The sequence below is a fragment of the Macaca thibetana genome, chromosome 1, assembly GCF_024542745.1.
Source record: "Macaca thibetana thibetana isolate TM-01 chromosome 1, ASM2454274v1, whole genome shotgun sequence".
Taxonomy (NCBI): domain Eukaryota; kingdom Metazoa; phylum Chordata; class Mammalia; order Primates; family Cercopithecidae; genus Macaca; species Macaca thibetana.
Window position 1 is genome coordinate 202,372,914 of NC_065578.1, and position 19,872 is coordinate 202,392,785.

The following is a 19,872-nucleotide window of genomic DNA, read 5'->3' on the forward strand; positions in this document are numbered from 1 at the left end:
GAAACTTGGTCTCATGATGTTTTCAAAGCAGTTGTAGAAATAATTGTTGCCTTCAAAAAGAAAAAGCACAACCCCATGAGGTGTTCTGGGTCTGGCAATAATTGATTGTCAAAGAAGTTTTCAAGATAACAAAAGCGTGAGATAATTCAGGGACATTGGCCAAAGTATGTAAAGTCTGTGATCTGAATGATAAGGGGGTAACTAAAAGAAAAATTCTTCCAGATTATAAGAAGAAACCCAGGGGAATTAAAATATGGCTCTAACAGATGACTTGGCTGAAATTAGAAACATTTTTTTTACATATATCTTTATCTACTCCTGGAGGGAATAAAAATAGCCAAACTCCGGCCAGGCACGGTGGCTCACGCCTGTAATCCCAGCAGTTTGGGAGGCCGAGGTGGGCGGATCACGAGGTCAGGAGATTGAGACCATCCTGCCTAACATGGTGAAACCCCATCTCTACTAAAAATACAAAAATTAGCTGGGCGTGGTGGCATGTGCCTGTAATCCCAGCTACTCGGGAGGCTGAGGCAGGAGAATCGCTTGAACCGGGAAGTCCGAGGTTGCAGTGAGCCAAGATCGCACCACCACACTCTAGCCTGGCGACAGAGGGAGACTTGGTCTCAAAGAAACAAAAACAAAAAAACCCAAATTCCAAATATGTAATTAAGTGACAGGATCTGAATGTTTACATCCCCCAAAATTCATATGTTCAAATCCTAACTGGTAAGATGATGTGGAGCCTTTGGGGAGATGTTTAGGTCAGGAGGGCAGAGCCCTCATGAATGGGACTGGTTCCCCTATAAGAGACTCAAGGGAGCTCACTTGCCCCATCCACCGTGTGACCAGACAGCAAGAAGGTGCCATCAGAAAGCACAACCTATGAGCCAGGAAGCAGAGCCAGACCCCAAGTCTGCGGATGCCTTGATCTCAGACTTCCCAGCTTCCAGGTCTGTGAGAAATAAATTCCTATTAATGATAAGCCACTCCGTTTATAGTATTTTGTTATAGTGGCCCGAATAGGCCAAGACTTCAAGTAAAATAGTGCGGGATTGCTGTAGTACTAAGAACCTGTCTCAGTCCCTTTGGGACATGGTATCATAGACTGGGCGACTTCAGCAACAAATATGTATTTCTTACAGTTCTGGAGGCTGGAGGTCTGACATTAGCATGCCAGCGTGATCACATTCTGGTAAGAGCCCTCTTCTGGGTTACAGACTGCCAGCTTCTTGTTATATCCTCACATGGTGGGAAAAGGGATACAGCAAGCTCTCTCATGACTCCTGTAGGGCACAAATCCCTTTCCTAAAGACTCCATTCTCATAACCTCATCTAGTCCTAATTACTTTCTTCAGGCCTCACCTCCTAATACCATCACATTGGTATTAGGTAGGGTTTCAACATCAGAATTTTGAGGGCACACAAGCATTTAGTCTGTAACATCTTCTTAGGTAAGAATTTGGATGGAGGCCGCCTAAATTATCTTTCTTTGTGAATGTGGTTTGGCCAGTAGACTCTCTCTGTTCACAAAATGAAGAGGCTAACACATGGTCCCTGACCCATGGAAATGCTTTCAAACCTTGCAGTGGTCCAAAGAGCATTCCTTTAATCATTAGCATTTTACTGAGGCATTTGCTACTTCATGTTAAGCAGTATGGGGGGAGATGAAAAGGGTGTGGGAACAGCGTTAGTTCCGTGATCAGGGTCCCACACAAGATCAGCTTTCCAGGGCTTTGAGCACACTCTACCAGGTCTGTGTAAGCAGCCTCAGGTTTTCATAAGTGCTCTGGTTTCATATTTGTCTCCTCCAAAACTCATGTTGAAATTAAATCCTCAGTGTGGCAGTATTGAGAGGTGGAGCCCGTAACAACTGATTGGGTTATGAAGGCTCTGCTCTCATGAATGGATTAATCCATTCATGGACCAATACTGGGTTAATGGATTAATGGGTTATGGAAGTGGGACTGGTTGCTTTTTTGTATTTTTGTTTTTTGTGTTTTTTGGGGGAGGGGTTGTTTTGTTTTGTTTTGTTTTGTTGAGACAGAGTCTCGCTCTGTCGCCCAGGCTGGAGTGCAGTGGCGCGATCTCGGCTCACTGCAACCTCCACCTCCTGTGTTCAAGCGATTCTCCTGCTTCAGCCTCTCGAATAGCTGGGGCTGCCACCATGCCCAGCTAATTTTTTGTATTTTTAGTAAAGACAGAGTTTCACCATGTTAGCCAGGATGGTCTCGATCTCCTGACCTCGTGATGCACCCGCCTTGGGCTCCCAAAGTGTTGGGATTACAGGCATGAGGCACTGCGCCCAGCCAACTTGTGGTTTTATAAGAAGAGCAGAAAAATATGAACAATCATGCTCAGCCCTTCACCATGGGATGCCCTGCACCATCTGGGGACTCTGCAGAGAGTCCCCACCAGCAAGAAAGACCTCTCCAGATGCAGCCACTCAAACTTGGACTTGTCAGCCTCCATAATTGTAAGAAATAAATTCCTTTTCTTTTTCTTTTTGTATAAATTTTGGGGGTACAAGTGCAGTTTTGTTACATGGATATATCGCCTAGTGATGACCATTCCCTGAAAAATGTACATTGCACCCATTAAGGAATTTCTCATCACTTACCCCCTCCCACCTTTTTTTTTTCTTTATAAATTATCTAGTTTCAAGTGTACTGTTTTAACCAGAAAATGGACTGAGACAACATGGTATTCGTTGCTGGAATGCTTTTCTTAGCAATTAGGGAGGCCAGATACAGTGGCTCACGCTTGTAATACCAGCACTTTGGGAGGCCAAAGCATGTGGATCACTTGAATCCAGGAGTTTGAGACCAGTCTGGGAAGCATGATGAAACCCTGTCTCTACAAAAAATATAAAAATTAGCCAGGTGTGGTAGCATGCACCTGTAGTCCCAGCTACTTGGGAGGCTGAAGTGGGAGGATCACTTGAACCCTGGGAGGTCAAGGCTGCTGTGAGCCAAAATCACACCACTGCACTCCAGCCTGAGTGACAGAGCTGTCCCCACCGCCTCCCCCACTCAAAAGAAAAAGAAAAAAAATTAGGGAGACATAGCAACAAGTGCTTTAACTGAGTCAAACTGTCTCTGGTGTCCTGAGCTGTGGAGTTCTTCCTTGTGTAGTGCCATTTCAGTCATTTTCCTCAGAAATGTTCTTGAGTGACCACTAGAAATCAAACTTTACAATAAGGAGAACCTTATCTGTCTTGTTTACTGTTGTAAACAATAATGCCTTATTCATAGTGAAGGAATTATGAATTATGAAGGAATGAATAAGTATTCCACAATTGGCATCATTAATTCCCTCTCTACAGAAAACTGAGGCGTCAACAGAAGAGACCCACCTAAGCTTGTCCGCGACCACCTGCTCACCTCATAGTTTGGGGCGGAATTGAGATCACAGAACAGGGGTTCCTTTGTCTTTTGTTAAATCCGTAACATTGGATTGATGTGTCTAAGGTTAACCATTGGATATAATAATAATGATATTAAAAACTGACCCTAAGGGCACGATGTATTAAAGTTTCCAAGTCACTCATTTGGAAGTCAAGTCAAACATAGCACTAATTTTTCAGTGTAACAATCGAATACCCAAAGTGATGGCCAACATTCCCATTACACGTCTGACATCTTGGCTCACAGTCATGGCCCTGGAACTCTTCTCCCTAGAACAGTCCCACGTAAAAAATCTATTAATCCCAGAGCTTTGAGAGGCCAAGGCAGGAGTATGGCTTGAGGCCAAGAGTTTGAGACCTGCCGTGACAACATAGTGAGACCCCATCTCTACAAAAATAAAATAAAATAATTAGCCAGGTATGGTGGCACACACCTGTACTCCTAGCTACTCGGGAGACTGAGGCAGGAAGATTGCCTGAGCCCATGAGTTTGAGGCTACAGTGAGCTATGATCATGTCATTGCACTCTAGCCTGGGTGACAAAGCAAGACCCTGTCTCTAAAAAACAAAAAAAATTTATTGAGAGAGAGAGACAGCAAGGCCGGCTGGTCTCGAGGAAGAGAAATAAACCTCTACAAGAAAACTGCCACACCCTGTTTGAGCCCAACCTGTTCACCCTCAAAGACAGAATGACGGTCTCCCCCTTCTGTCTGCACTCCTGGCTGTTCACAGAGCACAACAACAGGGAAATGCTGTCTGTTCTACTCATGTGTTTCTGGTGTCTTCCAGTAGAAATTCACTTTATCATTTAAAATAATTACTTATATATTTGTTTCTTTGGCATTTGCTTACCATATTCTCATGTTTTATCTTATCTCCCTGCTTAGAAAAGTGAAATTGACATTATTGAGGATCTCCTCTGCAACAGGCACCGTGAAATCACATTAGTCGGATGTCGTCCATTAGTCAGACATTTTTCTATTAGATGTTTTGTCTATGTTTTAATGAGAACCTGCTATCAAAGAACTAACTTCTGTTTTCTTTCCCAGCTTGGCTTAAAGGAGTACTTTAGGACTAAGAACAACAGGATGAAAACAGCAGCTAAAGTAGAACACACTGGCAGAGACGTTCATATCCTCGAGCTGTGCTTCCGAAGCTCAAGCATGGCAGAGTGGCCTTGTTAAATCAGAGTTCAGGGCGCCACCCCGACAGTTTCTGATTCAGTAGGTCCCCAGTAGGGACCAAGAACCTTTTTTTTTTTCTTTTTCTTTTTAATAGAGTCAGGGTCTTGCTATGTTGCCCACATGGGTCTCAAACTGAAGCAATCCTCCCACCTCGACCTCCCAAAGCACTGGAATTCCAGGCATAAGCCACCGTGCCTGGCCAAGAACTTTAGTTTTTAACAAGTTTCCAAATGATGCTGGTCTACTGGTCCTGAGACCACACTCTGAAATTGGTGGGATAGGAGGCTGGGATCTTTATCCATTGACTCAACTCCCTTTCCCTGTGGTTGAAAGTTGCCCTAGGGTCTTCCCTGGGAGGGCTGGAGACTGACAAGATTCAAACGTTTTGGTGGAAAGTCCCAAGACAGGGAAGTGGGGTGTGCTTGAAGTGGGGCACTGCCATCACCCACCTACCCACCACAGAGGTGGGCTCAAAGGTAAGGCGTGGCTCACAAAAATCTTCTGCTAAGTACCTGTCTGTGCCTCCATTTCTTCCTCTTTAAGATGGGGGTAACTATACCAGTGTTCTAGGGTAACATGTCACCACCCTTGAATACAGCGTTGCTCCCTGTCATGACTCAAGGACAGGTTACCAGACCGGAGCCTCCAGCAATCCAGGAGCACAAACAAGGACGCCTTAAAACAAAACTTGTGTCCAGGTTACCCTTCGCTGCCTCATAGGAAATCAAAATGGCCTGGTAGACAACTGTTCATAAGGACAAGAGCCAGCATCACTGCCTTTGAGTCCCAACCTACTCAAATCCATTTTCTGCACTGTACCACCTCATCATATCCCGGATATTGTTAGTGTCATGTCATTTCATGACTCAGGAGCTGCGGGTGACTTTGGTAAGAGTAGAGCAGTCGCTGTCTCATCTGTCACCTCCTCCCCTCACCTCTGTGCAGCCAACATCCAGGGAGCCTGCCTCTTGCTGTCCCTTTCAAAGCTTTCTGGGTCTCTCTTCTGTGCCTTTGATCAGGTCTTTCATGCTGCCCAGAACACTGTCTCTTTCTCCCATGCCAGTGACATCCATTACTTTCTTCAAGGTCTGGCTCAAAACTCAGCACTCGGCCAGGCACAGTGGCTCACGCCTGTAATCCCAGCACTTTGAGAGGCCGAGGCGGGCAGATCATGAGGTCAGGAGATCGAGACCGTCCTGGCTAACACAGTGAAACCCTGTCTCTACTAAAAATACAAAAAATTAGCCGGGCGTGGTGGGGGTGCCTGTAGTCCCAGCTACTCGGGAGGCTGAGGCAGGAGAATGGCGTGAACCTGGGAGGCAGAGCCGAGATCGCGCCACCGCACTCCAGCCTGGGCAACAGAGCGAGACTCCGTCTCAAAAAAAAAAAAAAAAAAAACTCAGCACTCTTGGGAAATTTCCCCTCCAGGGAGACAGGGTCACACAGGGCACAGAGAACCTTGGTGGGAGGCAGAAGCCCTAGGTTTGTTTATGTCCTGTTCAGACACTTTGCAGCCTCATAGATGACATTAAACAAGCTCCTTAGCCTCATAGATGACATTAAACAAGCTCCTTAGCCTGTTATCTTACTTTGGGCTACCCTAAAAGCAGAGACTATGATATGGACTTGGATATGTGTAGTTAATTTGGGAAGTGATCCAGGGAAGCCGGAATGAGGGATGGGAAGTAGGAAAAATCAAACAATTATGTGTCATTGAGCCCACTGCCACTGTGGGCTACTGGAGATCAGTCACACGGGGCACTGTCTGTGAACCGTGTTACAAGCCCCTCAGAATTGGCCCCCCAAAGAACAGGAGGCTGGGATCTTTATCTGTTGACTCAACTCCTATTCCCCATGGTTGAAGGTTGCCCTGGGCGCACCCCTGGGGGCTGACAAGACCCAAAGGCTTTGGAGAAAGGCCCTGAGACAGTGAAGTGAGTTGTGTTGGAGGTGGAGCGCCGTCATCACTCACCTGCCCACCACAGAGGTGGGCGAAGGGGTGACGTATGGCTCACAAAAATCTTCTGCTAAATACCTGTCTGGGCCTCAGTTTCTTCCTCTTTAAGATGGGGTAACTATCCACGTTCTAGGGTAGCGTCAAATGACAGAGGTGACATATGCGAAGGCCCCTCCCTCAGCACACACCAGCCACCCCAGCGTCCCTGACTCTGTGTCCACTCGACACTTACAGCTGTTGTATTTGTCATGTCTGCCTGCATGTACGGTCCCTCAGTGTTATCTATGGCTATTTCAGGTCTTTTACCTTAGCTGAAGATAAGGGCAGGGTTCTTCTTTTTCTGTCACCCATCCCAAAGTGCCTGCTACACAGCTGAATGCCAAGTATGCCCTTGGTACAAATGGGTGTCCAGTGAACTTGCTGTCTCAAAACAGTCATCTGTGAGCCTGTTCTTCTCCATGGAGATGTCCTGCAAGGCCATGGAGAAGCCACAGGCAGCGTCCTAGCCTGCTTCTTACAGCTGAGAGACCAGCTCCAACATTGCGTGAGCCCATTGCCAAACTGCTGGTGAAGTGCCGTGTGCTGTGGCAAACACATGGCAGCCTGGGGAGGGAAATCTTCTGACGCCTTGAGCCCTGGCAGGGCAATGGGCAGTAGATCAAGCTGGCCTGCCCCGCGTGGGCCTTCAGCAGGGATGCGGGCGAGGCTCCCAGAGGACGATGACTCATGCCTGCATCTGTGGCTGGTTATTCCAGATGCTGCCCTGCAATGGGACTGTTCTCTGCTCTCCCGACCCCCGGCACCGGTACAGCATGGGAGTGCATGAGAGTGAGCTTTGGTTTCTTTAGGGGAGTCACTGCGTAATTGGAGAGCAGTGTTCATGGGCAAGACAAAGGAGGGCCGGCGCGAGTGAGGGAAGACGAGAAGATGATGTTCCAAACTACTCTCGGCATAAAGTGTGCTTTGAATATTTTGGGCTATTTTTCCAACTGTAGGGAGAGTTTTCCCTGAGACACTGATTTGTCACCAAGGCAAGTGATGCTGGGTCTGGGGTGCTCTCTGCACCTACAGCCTGGAACAGAATCGTCTTCTCTGGGCAAAACCACGTGACTCACATGAGACTCAAAACTGGACCCTTCTGTCTGTCTATACCATACTTAGCAAAGACAACAGGCTTAACTGCTCTGTGAAAAATGCTAAACAACTTCTCAGAAGCAATAAACATCTCCTACCTACCTGAATGTTTACATTTAGACAGGCCTTTAAGATTATTAGCCTCTATAAAAATATACAGGCATACCTCAGAGATAATTCAAGTTCAGTTCCAGACCACTGCAATAAAGCAGATATCACAATAAAGCAAGTCACATAAATGTTGTGGTTCCCCAGAGCTTATCAAAGCTGTGTTTGCACTATACTATAGCCTCTTAAGTGTGCAATGATATTATGTCTTTAAAAAAAGTACATATGGCCGGGCGCGGTGGCTCAAGCCTGTAATCCCAGCACTTTGGGAGGCCGAGACGGGTGGATCACTAGGTCAGGAGATCGAGACCATCCTGACTAACACGGTGAAACCCCGTCTCTACTAAAAAATACAAAAACCTAGCCGGGCGAGGTGGCGGGCGCCTGTAGTCCCAGCTACTCGGGAGGCTGAGGCAGGAGAATGGCGGGAACCCGGGAGGTGGAGCTTGCAGTGAGCCGAGATCTGGTCACTGCGCTCCAGCCTGGGCGACAGAGCAAGACTCCGTCTCAAAAAAAAAAAAAAAAAAAAAAAAGTACATACATTATTTTAAAAAGACCTTATTGACAAAAAATGCTGACAGAGACACAAAGCGAGCATATGCTGTTGGGAAAATGGCACCGATAGACTCATTCGATACAGGATTGCCGTGAATCTTCAATTTGTAAAAAACATAGTATCTGTGAAACACAATAAAGTGAAATGCAATAAAACAAGGTATACCTGTAAATAACTCTAGAATCAGTTATTTACTCTTTTTTCCCTTCACCTGGAATTCCTACCTGGTTATCTCCAACTACAGTAATCCTGTCCTTAGGACCTTGCTCAAATGCCCCCTCCTCCAGGAAGTCCTCATGATCACCTCCACCCAAAAGAGCTCATGATCACCTCCACCCAAAAGAGCTCTTCCCTGGAGACAGAGGGAGGGCAGGCACAAAAGAGACAGTTTGTCTCCTTTATAGTTTGACCTCACATAAATTTTGGTGTCCTGGAAAGAATAATGCCAACATTTCCACATTATACATGTGGAAATGGCTTTAAACTCATATAAATCTTTGGTTTAATAACCGTGTATAAATGCAGTTAGAGAGAGAGGGAGGATGAGGGAGATTTAAAAATAAGAGGCCAACGGAGAGGAGGCTATTAAACTATGTGGCAATGATTTATTGATTGAGAAGTAAAGGGAATTCCTCTCTTCTTCTAAATGATCGGTTTCCAACTTCTAAACACTCCCAGATGTGGAATGCATGTTTCTTCCTTCCATTCCTCTCTGCAGGCTGCCCTGACATTTGTTAAATGGGCTCCTGGGTCCTGGTTTGCAAATGTCGGCACTTTGAGATCCGTAGATGGTCATCCCTGGCTCCCTTGGGGAGTGTCCTGGAATCCACCAGCTCCATCTGCTCGACGAGAGACTTGAGTTTGTTCTGTTACCTCTTTCATCATTAGCCAAAGCTCTGGGACTTGGTTAAAACTTTAGGCAGTTAAAAAGACTGACTTATGGAGATAGTAGTATTTTCATTATATTATCCGCTTGAATTTATGTTCTTGAATTCCATTAACCTGAAATATATCAAAATACCAAGATGTTATGAATAATGGGAACAAATACAGAAAAGTGAAAACAGTTGTCTATGAAGTTTCTGCAGGATGAGAAGCAAGGGAGGACAGCCTTCCCTCTCAGATGGCTCCCCACCTTCGGGTCCATGAAAACCACTGGCCAGAGCCTCAGGGGAGCCTTCAGTTAATCCTTTTTAAATGAATGAGAGGTGGATGGAGGAGGGCATCTTGCCTACAAGTTGGCCCCCAAATGTCATGTTGTATTAATAATTCAGCTCATGGCTTCATACTGCAGGTCTACTCAAGGAAAAAGTTATGTCATGCTTGCAATGGTCTTCAAAGTATGCCGTCCTTTTCTTTCCTCTTCCACTGCCACTAGCATACTCCAGGTCGAATTGTCTATCTGGTGTGCCTGGTCTTCCTAACTCCGGGTTACTCCCTCTCCAACCACCCTGCACCCCTCTGCTGGCCTCCCCGTCCTCAATCACCCTGCCCCCCCTCTGCCAGCCTCCCCTTCTTCAATCACCCTGCCTCTCTCCCCCACCAGCTGGCCTTCCCCTCTCCAATCACCTTGCCCCTCCTCTGCCAGCCTCCCCCTCCTCAATCACCCTGCACCCCTCTGCAGGCCTCCCCATCTCCAATCACCCTGCCCCCACCCCACACTGGCCTCCCCCTCCTCAGTCACCCTACCCCCCCCACCCACCTCCCCCTCCTCAATCACCCTGCCCCCCTCTGCCAGCCTCCCCCTCCTCAATCACCCTGCATCCCTCTGCAGGCCTCCTCCTCTACAATCACCCTGTGCCCCTCTGCAGGCCTCCTCCTCTACAATCACCCTGTGCCCCTCTGCAGGCCTCCTCCTCTTTCACAGACCCTCTGGTTGGGTGTCTCTATTTTTGTTATTACTTTAGATAGCAGCTCTTTCTGGCCTTCACCAGCCGTCACCAGTGACAGCACATCACCAAAGCCCTGGGTACAGACCATCCTCATTGTGACCTTTGTGCTTTGGTTTGCATCAGACCATTTGGTTAGAAAGCTGCTCTTCCTCAGGCCTGCCTGTCCAAGTTCTACCAATTTCTGAAGATCTGGATTAAATGCCATCTCACCGACCTTTACCACATCCCCTCTCCTCTATGCTATGGCCACTGTTGCTGCCATGGCCACAGCAGGAAGCAGACTGTGGGTACTGACTGCCACATAAGGACAACAGTCACGCAGCTCTGGCAACCCCTGAGCAGTTGCTGCAAGGAGGACACCTGATGACACAGGTGGCAGTGTGCCCACATGGACAAGCAGTCCCCAGAGAACCTCCTTGCCGCATGTTGTCCCCATCCCCTTCTCCCTTTGGGTCTGGCACCTACAGTGGCTGTCACCTTCCGCAATGCCCATGTGAACTTCCTAGCAACAGGGCACTCCTGTTGCCAACAAACAGAAATATGGAGGGCTCTGATTAAGCTCTTTTGAAAACATCATATAATAGAGATCAAATCAAGGAAGCTACATTTCAGAAACATTAGTTATGTTCCTATATCAATAAACAATCGCTATATGGGATCCACTATTGCAAAATCTCCCAATCTCCTCAGAAAAAGCAAAAACCACCCTTGCCATGTATCCTGTATTTGGGGGAAAATCAAGGAACTCCCTGAGATTAATCGTACCTACTTAATAGAAACCTTCATCTGAGAAGCACTAAGTACTTTGGACACGTTAGCACGTAGGTCCTAATAATATTCCTATTAAGAAGAAAGAGGTTAAATTTACTTCACCTAATGGTTGGGGAAACTAGTCTAGAGACAAAGAAAAAGTGATCTACTCAAGCTCAGGGAATATCTCAGTGTTAGTGATGAGAATAAAACTCAGAGGCTGGAATCTCAAACTAGTGTGCTATCACAGTATGTTATTCAGTACACATTCATTCATTCATTCATTCATTCATTCATTCATTCTGTGCCAGACACTGTGCTAGGCTCCCAGGAACAATGAGCATAAGACCCAGCTCTTATCAAGCTTGTCATCTAATAGATGAGGAAGAGAATGAAAAGCAAGCACACAGACAAAAGCACTAGGCTGTGCTAAGTGCTATGAAGGAAACAAGCATCCATTGAATCCTTACGGTGCCTGTCATTTGTTCTCATAGCATCCCTATGAAGAAAGTATTTTACAAGTAAAAAAGCAGAATCTCTACAAGGTCAGGTGCTTGCCCAAGGCCTCACCACTCACAAGTGACAGAGCAGAAATCTAAACACACTATCCTTTCCCTCCAACAGCCATTCACCATGGAGCCAAAATGCATCCACACACTCCCAGAGCCAATCTCGGAAGGACAGACAAACACCAGGACTGTGCCAGAACTCCCTTTTCCTTCTAGTGTTGTGTCTCTTCTTCCCTGTTCATCAAGGAGAAGAGGCTGGTGGGCGGCACAGCCTAAGGAAGGAATGGTGTCTGTCTTCAACGCTTAGGAAGCTTTGAGACATTCTCCAAACTCCAGCTCCAAAGAATATGCCCATTCTAAGCAGTATATACACAGCAGAGTTAAGAAGCTTTAGTAGGGGCCAGTGTGGTGGCTCACACCTGTAATCCCAGCACTTTGGGAGGCTGAGGTGGGTGGATTACTTGAGGTCAGGAGTTTGAGACCAGCCTGGCCAACATGTTGAAACCCTGTCTCTACTAAAAATACAAAAATTAGCTGGGCATGGTGGTGCATGCCTGTAGTCCCAGCTACTCGGGAGGCTGAGGCAGGAGAATGACTTGAACCCGGGAGGCGGAGGTGGCAATGAGCCAAGATCGCACCACTACACTCCAGCCTGGGTGACACAATGAGATTCAAAAAAAAAGAAAAACAAAAAGAAAAAAAGCAGCAGCATTAGCAGGTGCCTCTGAAACGGGAAAGGTTCCCTTGTCCCTCACAGGGCATGCAATGGGATATGGCTTGCTTCTTCAGTGCCCCGCTGCTCAAACTCAAAGCATACAGATGGGCAGGCTGTGGGGCTCTGACCCCACGGCAGTATCGAGGGGTGAGGGTTTACAGCTGAAGCCCCAGTGGGCGTGTGTTACAGGATGCTCTTTTAGTTTAGCCGTCCGTAGGCGGCTTGTGTTAGTCAGCTCAGTTGGACCCCTGCCTTATCACAAGGACAGAGGGCTTTCTGTATCCTGGGATTCTTGCTTTCATGTACTGGAAGAATCAGACCACACCTGCACTTGGGGAATGAGTTCAGGGTTTTATTGAGTGGAAATAGCTCTTGGCAGGTGGGGGAAGCCAGAAGGGGATGGAGTGGGAAGGTTTTCCCCTGGAGGGTGGCTACTGAGCGGCCAACTCTTCTCTGACCACCCCAGCTAAACTCCGAGTTGTTCTGCTGGTCAATGGCCTGCCGGCCTGCCGGTGCCTGTGAATATGCCCTTAACGTCCAGCCGCCTGTGTGTTTACCTGCTAGGGTCTCAGGGTTTTTATAGGCACAGGATGGGGACGTAGCAGGCCAGGGTGGTCTTGAGAAATGCAACGTTTGGGAGGAGAACAAAAATCCCTGTCTTCACCTAGGTCTGTGACCACGGGTCTGAGGATAGAGCCCTAGCCAGGGACCATACCCTAGGATGGAAAGACGTTCTCTCTGCCCTGGGTAGCATGATAACAAGGCAGATAAAGGCTACAGTGGAAATAAGCAGAAGCCACAGTGGGCTCTGCAGAGGAAATCCATAACTTTCTTGTAGGAGAAAAAGAACAGAGGGTGAAGGATAAGGAGGTTCACCTGGCACACAGGTAGGGGAAGCATGGTGAGAAAGAGACGACAGAGTCTCTCAGTCCTGAGAAGAGACAAAGCACGGGGCCAGGGATCACTCCGACCGCCTGGACAGGGCGCTTAAAGGAGAGGAAGTGTGGGTGGGGAAGGTGGAGTGGTGGAGACCTGAAGGGTCCACATTACATCAGAAGCTGCCTCTATTGCTTCCTCGTCTGCTTCCCTGGCTCCACTCCTTTTGGGGTGAAGAACTGGCTTTATCTCACCACACTGTCTTCTGCCTCTCCTGTATTTGCCTCACGATGGTCACAGCTAAGCTTGTGAAACTTAAAAACCAAAAGCGGGCCGGGCGCGGTGGCTCAAGCCTGTAATCCCAGCACTTTGGGAGGCCGAGGCGGGTGGATCACAAGGTCAGGAGATCGAGACCACCCTGGCTAACGCGGTGAAACCCCGTCCCTACTAAAAATACAAAAAATTAGCCGGGCATGGTGGCAGGTGCCTGTAGTCCCAGCTACTGGGGAGGCTGAGGCAGGAGAATGGCGTGAACCCGGGAGGCGGAGCTTGCAGTGAGCGTAGATTGCGCCACTGCACTCCAGCCTGGGCGACAGAGTGAGACTCCATCTCAAAAAAAAAAAAAAAAAAAAAAAATTAAAAAAACAAAACAAAAGCAAAACCACCTCTCTTTCTCCTACAGACACAGAGCCAAGCACATGTAAGTCCAAAGTATGCTGGGTGGCCACTTCGCTGCTGTGGCCAAGTTTAGAAATGTGTTGAAAAGGACAGCTGACCTCTGTGTTGAAAAGGACGGCTGACCTCTGTGTTGAAAAGGACAGCTGACCTCTGTGTTCTGCTGGGCACCCCTGTACACTCCCTCCCCTGGGCAAATGATTCCCTGGCCGTGAAGGTTTGTGCCTGAGCGTGGTGGAGGAGGTCTCAGGCTGAGGAGGAAATTGTCTCCTCAAAGAGGCACAGAGGGGGCCCTGGAGCCTGGCCACCTGCATTCCAACCCCAGCACCAGTGTTCTGGAGTGTGACACCAACAGACGACCTCCTGTGCCTCAGTTTCTGCGTATGTCAAATGTGATAGTAATTCCAAAAAAAACCACTGCAGGATTTTTTTATTTAGGTTAAGTTTTTAAATTTAGATTTGAAGCCAGCTGTGTGAGGAGAAGGAGCGAGCAGTCCAGGGAAATAGTTGGAAGGGAGGCTGAGAGTGGGAGGGTGAGAGCCCGCCAGCCCAAGCAACAGGGAGGGAGTGGAGAGCAGAACTGAGTGCCTGGAGGCAATGAATCTGCCTTTGCAAAATGACAGTAAGAGAAATCTAACATACCTAACTCTATCTTGCTTCTAACCTTCAAGCTTTTCTTGTTTATTCCTGGGTATAGACCAACCTAACTTTGAAAGGAATTTAGTTTATGGTTTAACCTTAAAGCAAGGATGATAATAACCCTTCCCAAAACTAAAGTGCCTTTGTAAAACTAACGAAAGTCCACAAGGTTAGGGTCATGAGAGGGACATAGGCATAGTTAAATGGAACCAGCACTGTTCTGGAAGTCAAAAAATTTGTAGCGTCCCCAATTACTCCCGTAGATAACACCACTATTGTAGAACCTAAGTTTTTTTTTTTAAGGTGTTTTTCTAACTTGCATTTCTGACAACAAACTGACCCCACTGGGTCCTCTCGCCCCCACCTAGAGGAGCATGAAGACCACACCCTTGTGATTTTATCCCTAATCAATTAGCAGCACCCATTCCCTCACCCCCTGCCCACCAAATCATTCTTTAAAAATCTCAGTCTCTGAATTTTGGAGGAGACTGATTTGAGTAATAAACCCCAGTCTTCTACTTAGCCAGCTCCATTTATTCAACTATTTCTCTGTTACAATATTGCTGTCTTGGTAAATTGGCTCTATCTGTGCTTCGGGCAAGAAAAACCCATCAGACAACAGTAAAAGGGGCTGGGTTCCAAGAATGCTGGGTTGGAAGTGACCAGGCTTGCCCTGAGAGTTGCTACTTCCCCAGGACTCTTATGGTCTCAGCACCTTAGGCAAGAGAGATGGCACCAGAGAGGCCCTCACATGGCACCTACCTCTTGCCCTGGGGTTTGTCCTATCTTCCTCCAAATATGAGCATGTCCTTACTTAGCCCAGGAAGGCTGAAAAGGAAGGAAGGTGCTCTGGGGGCTTCCTGTGGCTTAGCTAGGGGCACCTCTGAAGGATCAGAGATGTGGCCCAGCAGGACAGAAGCCAGCAGTGGACACTGCAGCCTGATGCAGAGGGGTGTGGGGTGACTTTGGGCTATTTTAGGAGGGTCAGGTCCTTATGCCTTGGAAGAGACCAAAGCTACCCCTCCACCACTAGACTGTGTTCTCTCCCTCTGCCCAGAGCTGCCTGGCTGTGTTTTCTCCTTCTGCCTCTCTGGGGCAGCCTGGCTGGAAAGAAACCAGTATTGTCCATTTGTCATCCAAATGCACATGGGGCATTTCCTACCTGTTTCCTCTGTCTCTCCAAAGTGGACAGATTCCCCTCCATTCCATTTTCTCACCACCTCCAGACTCTGGTCCTCTCCTCCCACCCTCCATCCCTACAAGCCAAGGCCCTCCCCTCAACACATTCCCATGTTTCACTCTGCCTCCTGATTGTCAAGTCTAGGTAGGGTCTTTCTCTTGTTCTCACCCTCGTCAGCCCCTCTGCTGAATGAGACAGGAGGCTGTGGTGGTTCTGGTCCCCTGGAGAAAACTCTCTTCATTCAGGCTTTTGTTGTTGTCCTGGATTTGTTTTTGCTTTTCTCACCATTTCTTTTCCATTTTCTTATTCTTCTTCAAGGTTGGAGGCCCTACCTTTGCTCCTCTCTTCCCCTGCCCTGTCCCACATTTTCCTATAGCATCCACTGCTTCTCTGCCAGCATTTCCCCACTATGTTCCTTAGGGCTCCAAGGAATAGGAAATGCTGCCTCACAGGCAGTTGAGAGGCTGCATTTCCACCAGGCTTCCTGATTCTGCTGCTATTGTGGCCTGTGATCCACACTTTAAGTAGCAGGTTCTAGAAAACAGGTGCCATGCAGGCATCGGAATTCTCTACCTCAGAAAGTAAGAAGCATTTGGGATTTACTTGTAGTACAGTATAAGACTGCCTGGGAGAAGGAGATAGCAGGAGCCCAGGAGACTTGGGGAGAGACAGTGAGAATGGCTGCGGGCCTTCCCAACAATTTGAAATTGTTTGCACTGTGCAGGTATGTAGGAAAGCCCCCACTGCTGCTTCTCCCTCCAATTCAAGAAAACATTCTACGTATTCAGTGTAGGACCAAAGCAAGAATACAAACAGAGGGTCCTATACCATATCTCTAAATATCTAGAAGTTACCAACTTGACTTGAAAAATACACCTTCACAGAGACCTGGGTGTCCTGGATTGAACTGAGAAGCTTCTGAATCCTTGGCCTTTCAACTGAATTGAGGATTCAGGGGGACAGGCCCCAGGTTCCTTTTCTTCCCACCCAGCCCTGACTGGCACTGAAGAGGGCCTCAGTATGGACATGTGGACACCCCAGCCCAAACAGCTGAACCACCAGAGAAATGTTGTCGTATCTGCACTTAATTCCACCCATTGGATTACATACATTCAGCAAAAGCAAACATAATAATAATAATGATTATTGGTTTTTGTTTTGTTGTTTTGAGACGGAATCTTGCTGTGTTACCCAGGCTGGAGTCTGGTGGCCAATCTCGGCTCACTGCAACCTTTACCGCCCTGGTTCAGGTGATTATCCTGCTTCAGCCTCCTGAGTAGCTGGGATTACAGGTACCTGACAGCACACCTGGCTAGTTTTTGTATTTTTAGTAGAGACAGGGTTTCACCATGTTGGCCAGGCTGGTCTCGAACTCCTGACCTCAGGTGATTCACCCACCTCAGCCTCCCAAATTGCTGGGATTACAGGTGCGAGCCACCGTGCCCGGCCTGATAATCGTTTTTTAAAGGAGAGGGACAGAAGAACTTTGCAAAAGCTCATGCCTGAGGTGAGCATGGGTAAGGACATACAAATCTGCTGTTAGTCTCTTCGTCGATTTCAGCTCTTGTTTGCCTTACATGGAGGGAGTGTTAAAAATACATCTTTTTTTCCAAAAATGCCTTCTAAATGCAAGTCAGTTACATTATCTGGCATTTGACAGAAGAAAGCACAATCTATTCCCCTGCTGGAGACAATAAATGTGTCTTTTTTGTTTTTTCTTGGAGATGAGGTCGTGCTGCGTTGTCCATGCTGGAGCGCAGTGGCTATTCACAGGTCCAAACGGAGCGCACTACAGCCTGGAACTCCTGGCCTCAAGCTGTCCTCCTACCTCAGCCCCCTGAGCAGCTTGGACTGCAGGTACATGCCACCGTGCTCAGCTAAGAAATGCATTTTGTTGTTGTGGGATTTCAGGAGACATAGTTTGTTAGATTTTAATATAGCATCTTCTTAAGAGGTTTTTCTTTTTCTTTTTTTTTTGGAGATGGAGTCACTCTGTCCCCCAGGCTGGAGTGCAATGGCACGATCTCAGCTCACTACAGCCTCCACCTCCCAGGTTCAAGTGACTCTCCTGCTTCAGCCTCCCAAGTAGCTGGGATTACAGGCATGTGCCACCATGCCCAGCTGATTTCTTTTTGTTGTTGTTGTTGTATTTTTAGTAAAGATGGAGTTTCACCATGTTTCCCAGGCTGGTCTGGAACTCCTGACCTCAAGTGATCAGCCCACCTCGGCCTCCCAAAGTGCTGGGATTACAGGCATGAGCCACCATGCCCAGCCTTCCTTAAGAGACTTTTAAGGGTAATTTTGATTATGCTCAATATTACCTTATACATGGCCCTATATAATCAGAACAGTTTTTTAGAAACTATACCAAAATAGGATGACCCAGGAGAGCTACCAGGGACAGGAGACCAGGTAAGAGGCTGTTGCTTCTATAACAAGGAATAGGTCTCAAGTAGGATGGTGGTTGTAGGTCTGGGAACGTGCAGGTGTCAGATACCACAAAGAAATACTTGACAGAGCTTGGACATGGGTTAACGATGAGAGTCAAAGAAAGGGAAGAGGTCACCGCTGTCAAGTTTTAAGCTTGGATAACTTGAAGAATGGTGAAACAAAGAGCAGAAATGAGTCGGGAGGAAGAACTGATTTTGGAGGGAAGGATTTGAAGAGTCTAGCTGCACACAATTTGAGTTTGAGGAGCTGGTGATCGATGTAGGTACAGAGGATTCGAAGCCAACTAGAAATGTAAGGCTAGAGCTGGCAGGGAGGACAGCACTAGAAATGGTGCAGGGATGATGGTTGAAACCATGAGAACAGATACAGTCAGTGAAAGAATTGAAACAAGAGAGACCTGGCCAGGCTTGATGGCTCATGCCTATAATCCCAGCAGTTTGGGATGCTGAGGCAGGTGGATCACCTGAGGTCAGGAGTTTGAGGCCAGCCGGGCCAACATGGTGAAACCCTGTCTCTGCTAAAAATACAAAAAATTAGCCGGGCCTGATCACAGGAGCCTGTAATCCCAGCTACTTGGGAGGCTGAGGCAGGAGAATTACTTGAACCCGGGAGGCGGAGTTTGCAGTCAGCCGAGATCACGCCATTGCACTCCAGCGTGGGCGACAAGAGCGAGACTGTCTCAAAAAGAGAGAGAGAGAGAGAGACCTAGAACAGAACCATGGAATGCGGTCCCAGTTAAGGATGGTACTGAGGCATGAGAGGGCTAAGGCTGCAGAGAGGAACCACATCAGGGGCAGGAGCAAAACCTGCCTTCTTTTAAGCCATCCTTGGTGTTGAAGGCAAATGATCTTCCTAATTCTAGTCAAGTCATTCCTATGCTTTACAATCTACATATAGAGAATGAAGTCCAAATTCCTGAAGATGAAGGCAAGACCAGCCCCTCTGCCCCACACTCCCTTTCCAGCCGCATCTGCAAGCCATCCCAAGCACACTAGGCACTTTCACCTCTCTGAACATTTTCTACCAACTTTGCCTCTGCTGGGAAGGTCCTTTGCTACCTGGCACATTTCTACTCCGCCTCTGCGGTCCCACATTCTCCACACCTCCTCTGTATAGCCGCCGCACAGCTATCCACCTCGGGTGGAAATAATTGGGGCCTTTTGGCTTTCCTAAAGCAACTTTGATGTTGCTTTTTAAAATCGTTATCACTTTGTCTTATTACGTATGACTTCTTTCTGAATCAAGCCTGAGATCAAGCAATCCAGAGCAGGGAAGCAAGAAAAAAAAAAAAAGACAGTCAACAAAAAAGCAGCCAGAAGAGAGCAGAAGCCAGGGGAAGGCTAGGTCCATGGACAGAGGAGAGGGAGGGGTCAGATCAGAGGCTAAGGTAGAAATGAGCGGAAGGCAATGCCGGAGCAGGTTCCACTACCAGTAGACGTGGGAATGGGTAACAGTTTGAGTGAAACTGATGGTAGCTGGTGGGAAAGGCTTCTAGAAGCATCTGGAAGCTCTGCCCTGGTGTTGACACGCTAGTCGTCTCTCCTGAGATTTGATAACACAATTGTCTGATTCACCTTGGCTTTTTTTCCTTTGACTTCCAGATTCGGTCATATCTCCCAGACTCCAAGTAAAACCTATGTCCAAACGTCTTAAAGGATGCTCCCAGGCACGGCTTGATCCTCGTTTTTGAAACTTCAAGGGCTGGCTAAGTAAGGGGATGTATTTATTAGTCCATTCTCAAACAGCTATAAATAAACGCCTGAGCCTGGGTAATTTACAAAGAAAAGAGGCTGAATTGGCTCATGGATCTGCAGGCTGCCCAGGAAGCATGGCTGGAGGAGGC

General features: G+C 47.6%; 1 protein-coding gene and 1 long non-coding RNA gene across 2 annotated transcripts in view; one reads left to right on the plus strand and one right to left on the minus strand.

Annotated features, from left to right (window-relative positions):
* Positions 1-4,754: 4,754 nt before the first annotated feature.
* On the plus strand, positions 4,755-9,284 carry LOC126942216 (uncharacterized). Its single transcript, XR_007721530.1, has 3 exons — positions 4,755-5,063; positions 5,215-5,475; positions 9,061-9,284. It is a non-coding gene; the product is annotated as an uncharacterized LOC126942216 (long non-coding RNA).
* The window catches only part of TTC13 (tetratricopeptide repeat domain 13), a 102,029-nt gene continuing 91,416 nt past the window's right edge, over positions 9,260-19,872 (minus strand). The window contains exon 23 of the mRNA XM_050769087.1: positions 9,260-9,344. Within this exon, the coding sequence (XP_050625044.1) occupies positions 9,308-9,344 (37 nt within the window). The 3' untranslated portion in view covers positions 9,260-9,307. The remainder of the gene's footprint in view (positions 9,345-19,872) is intronic.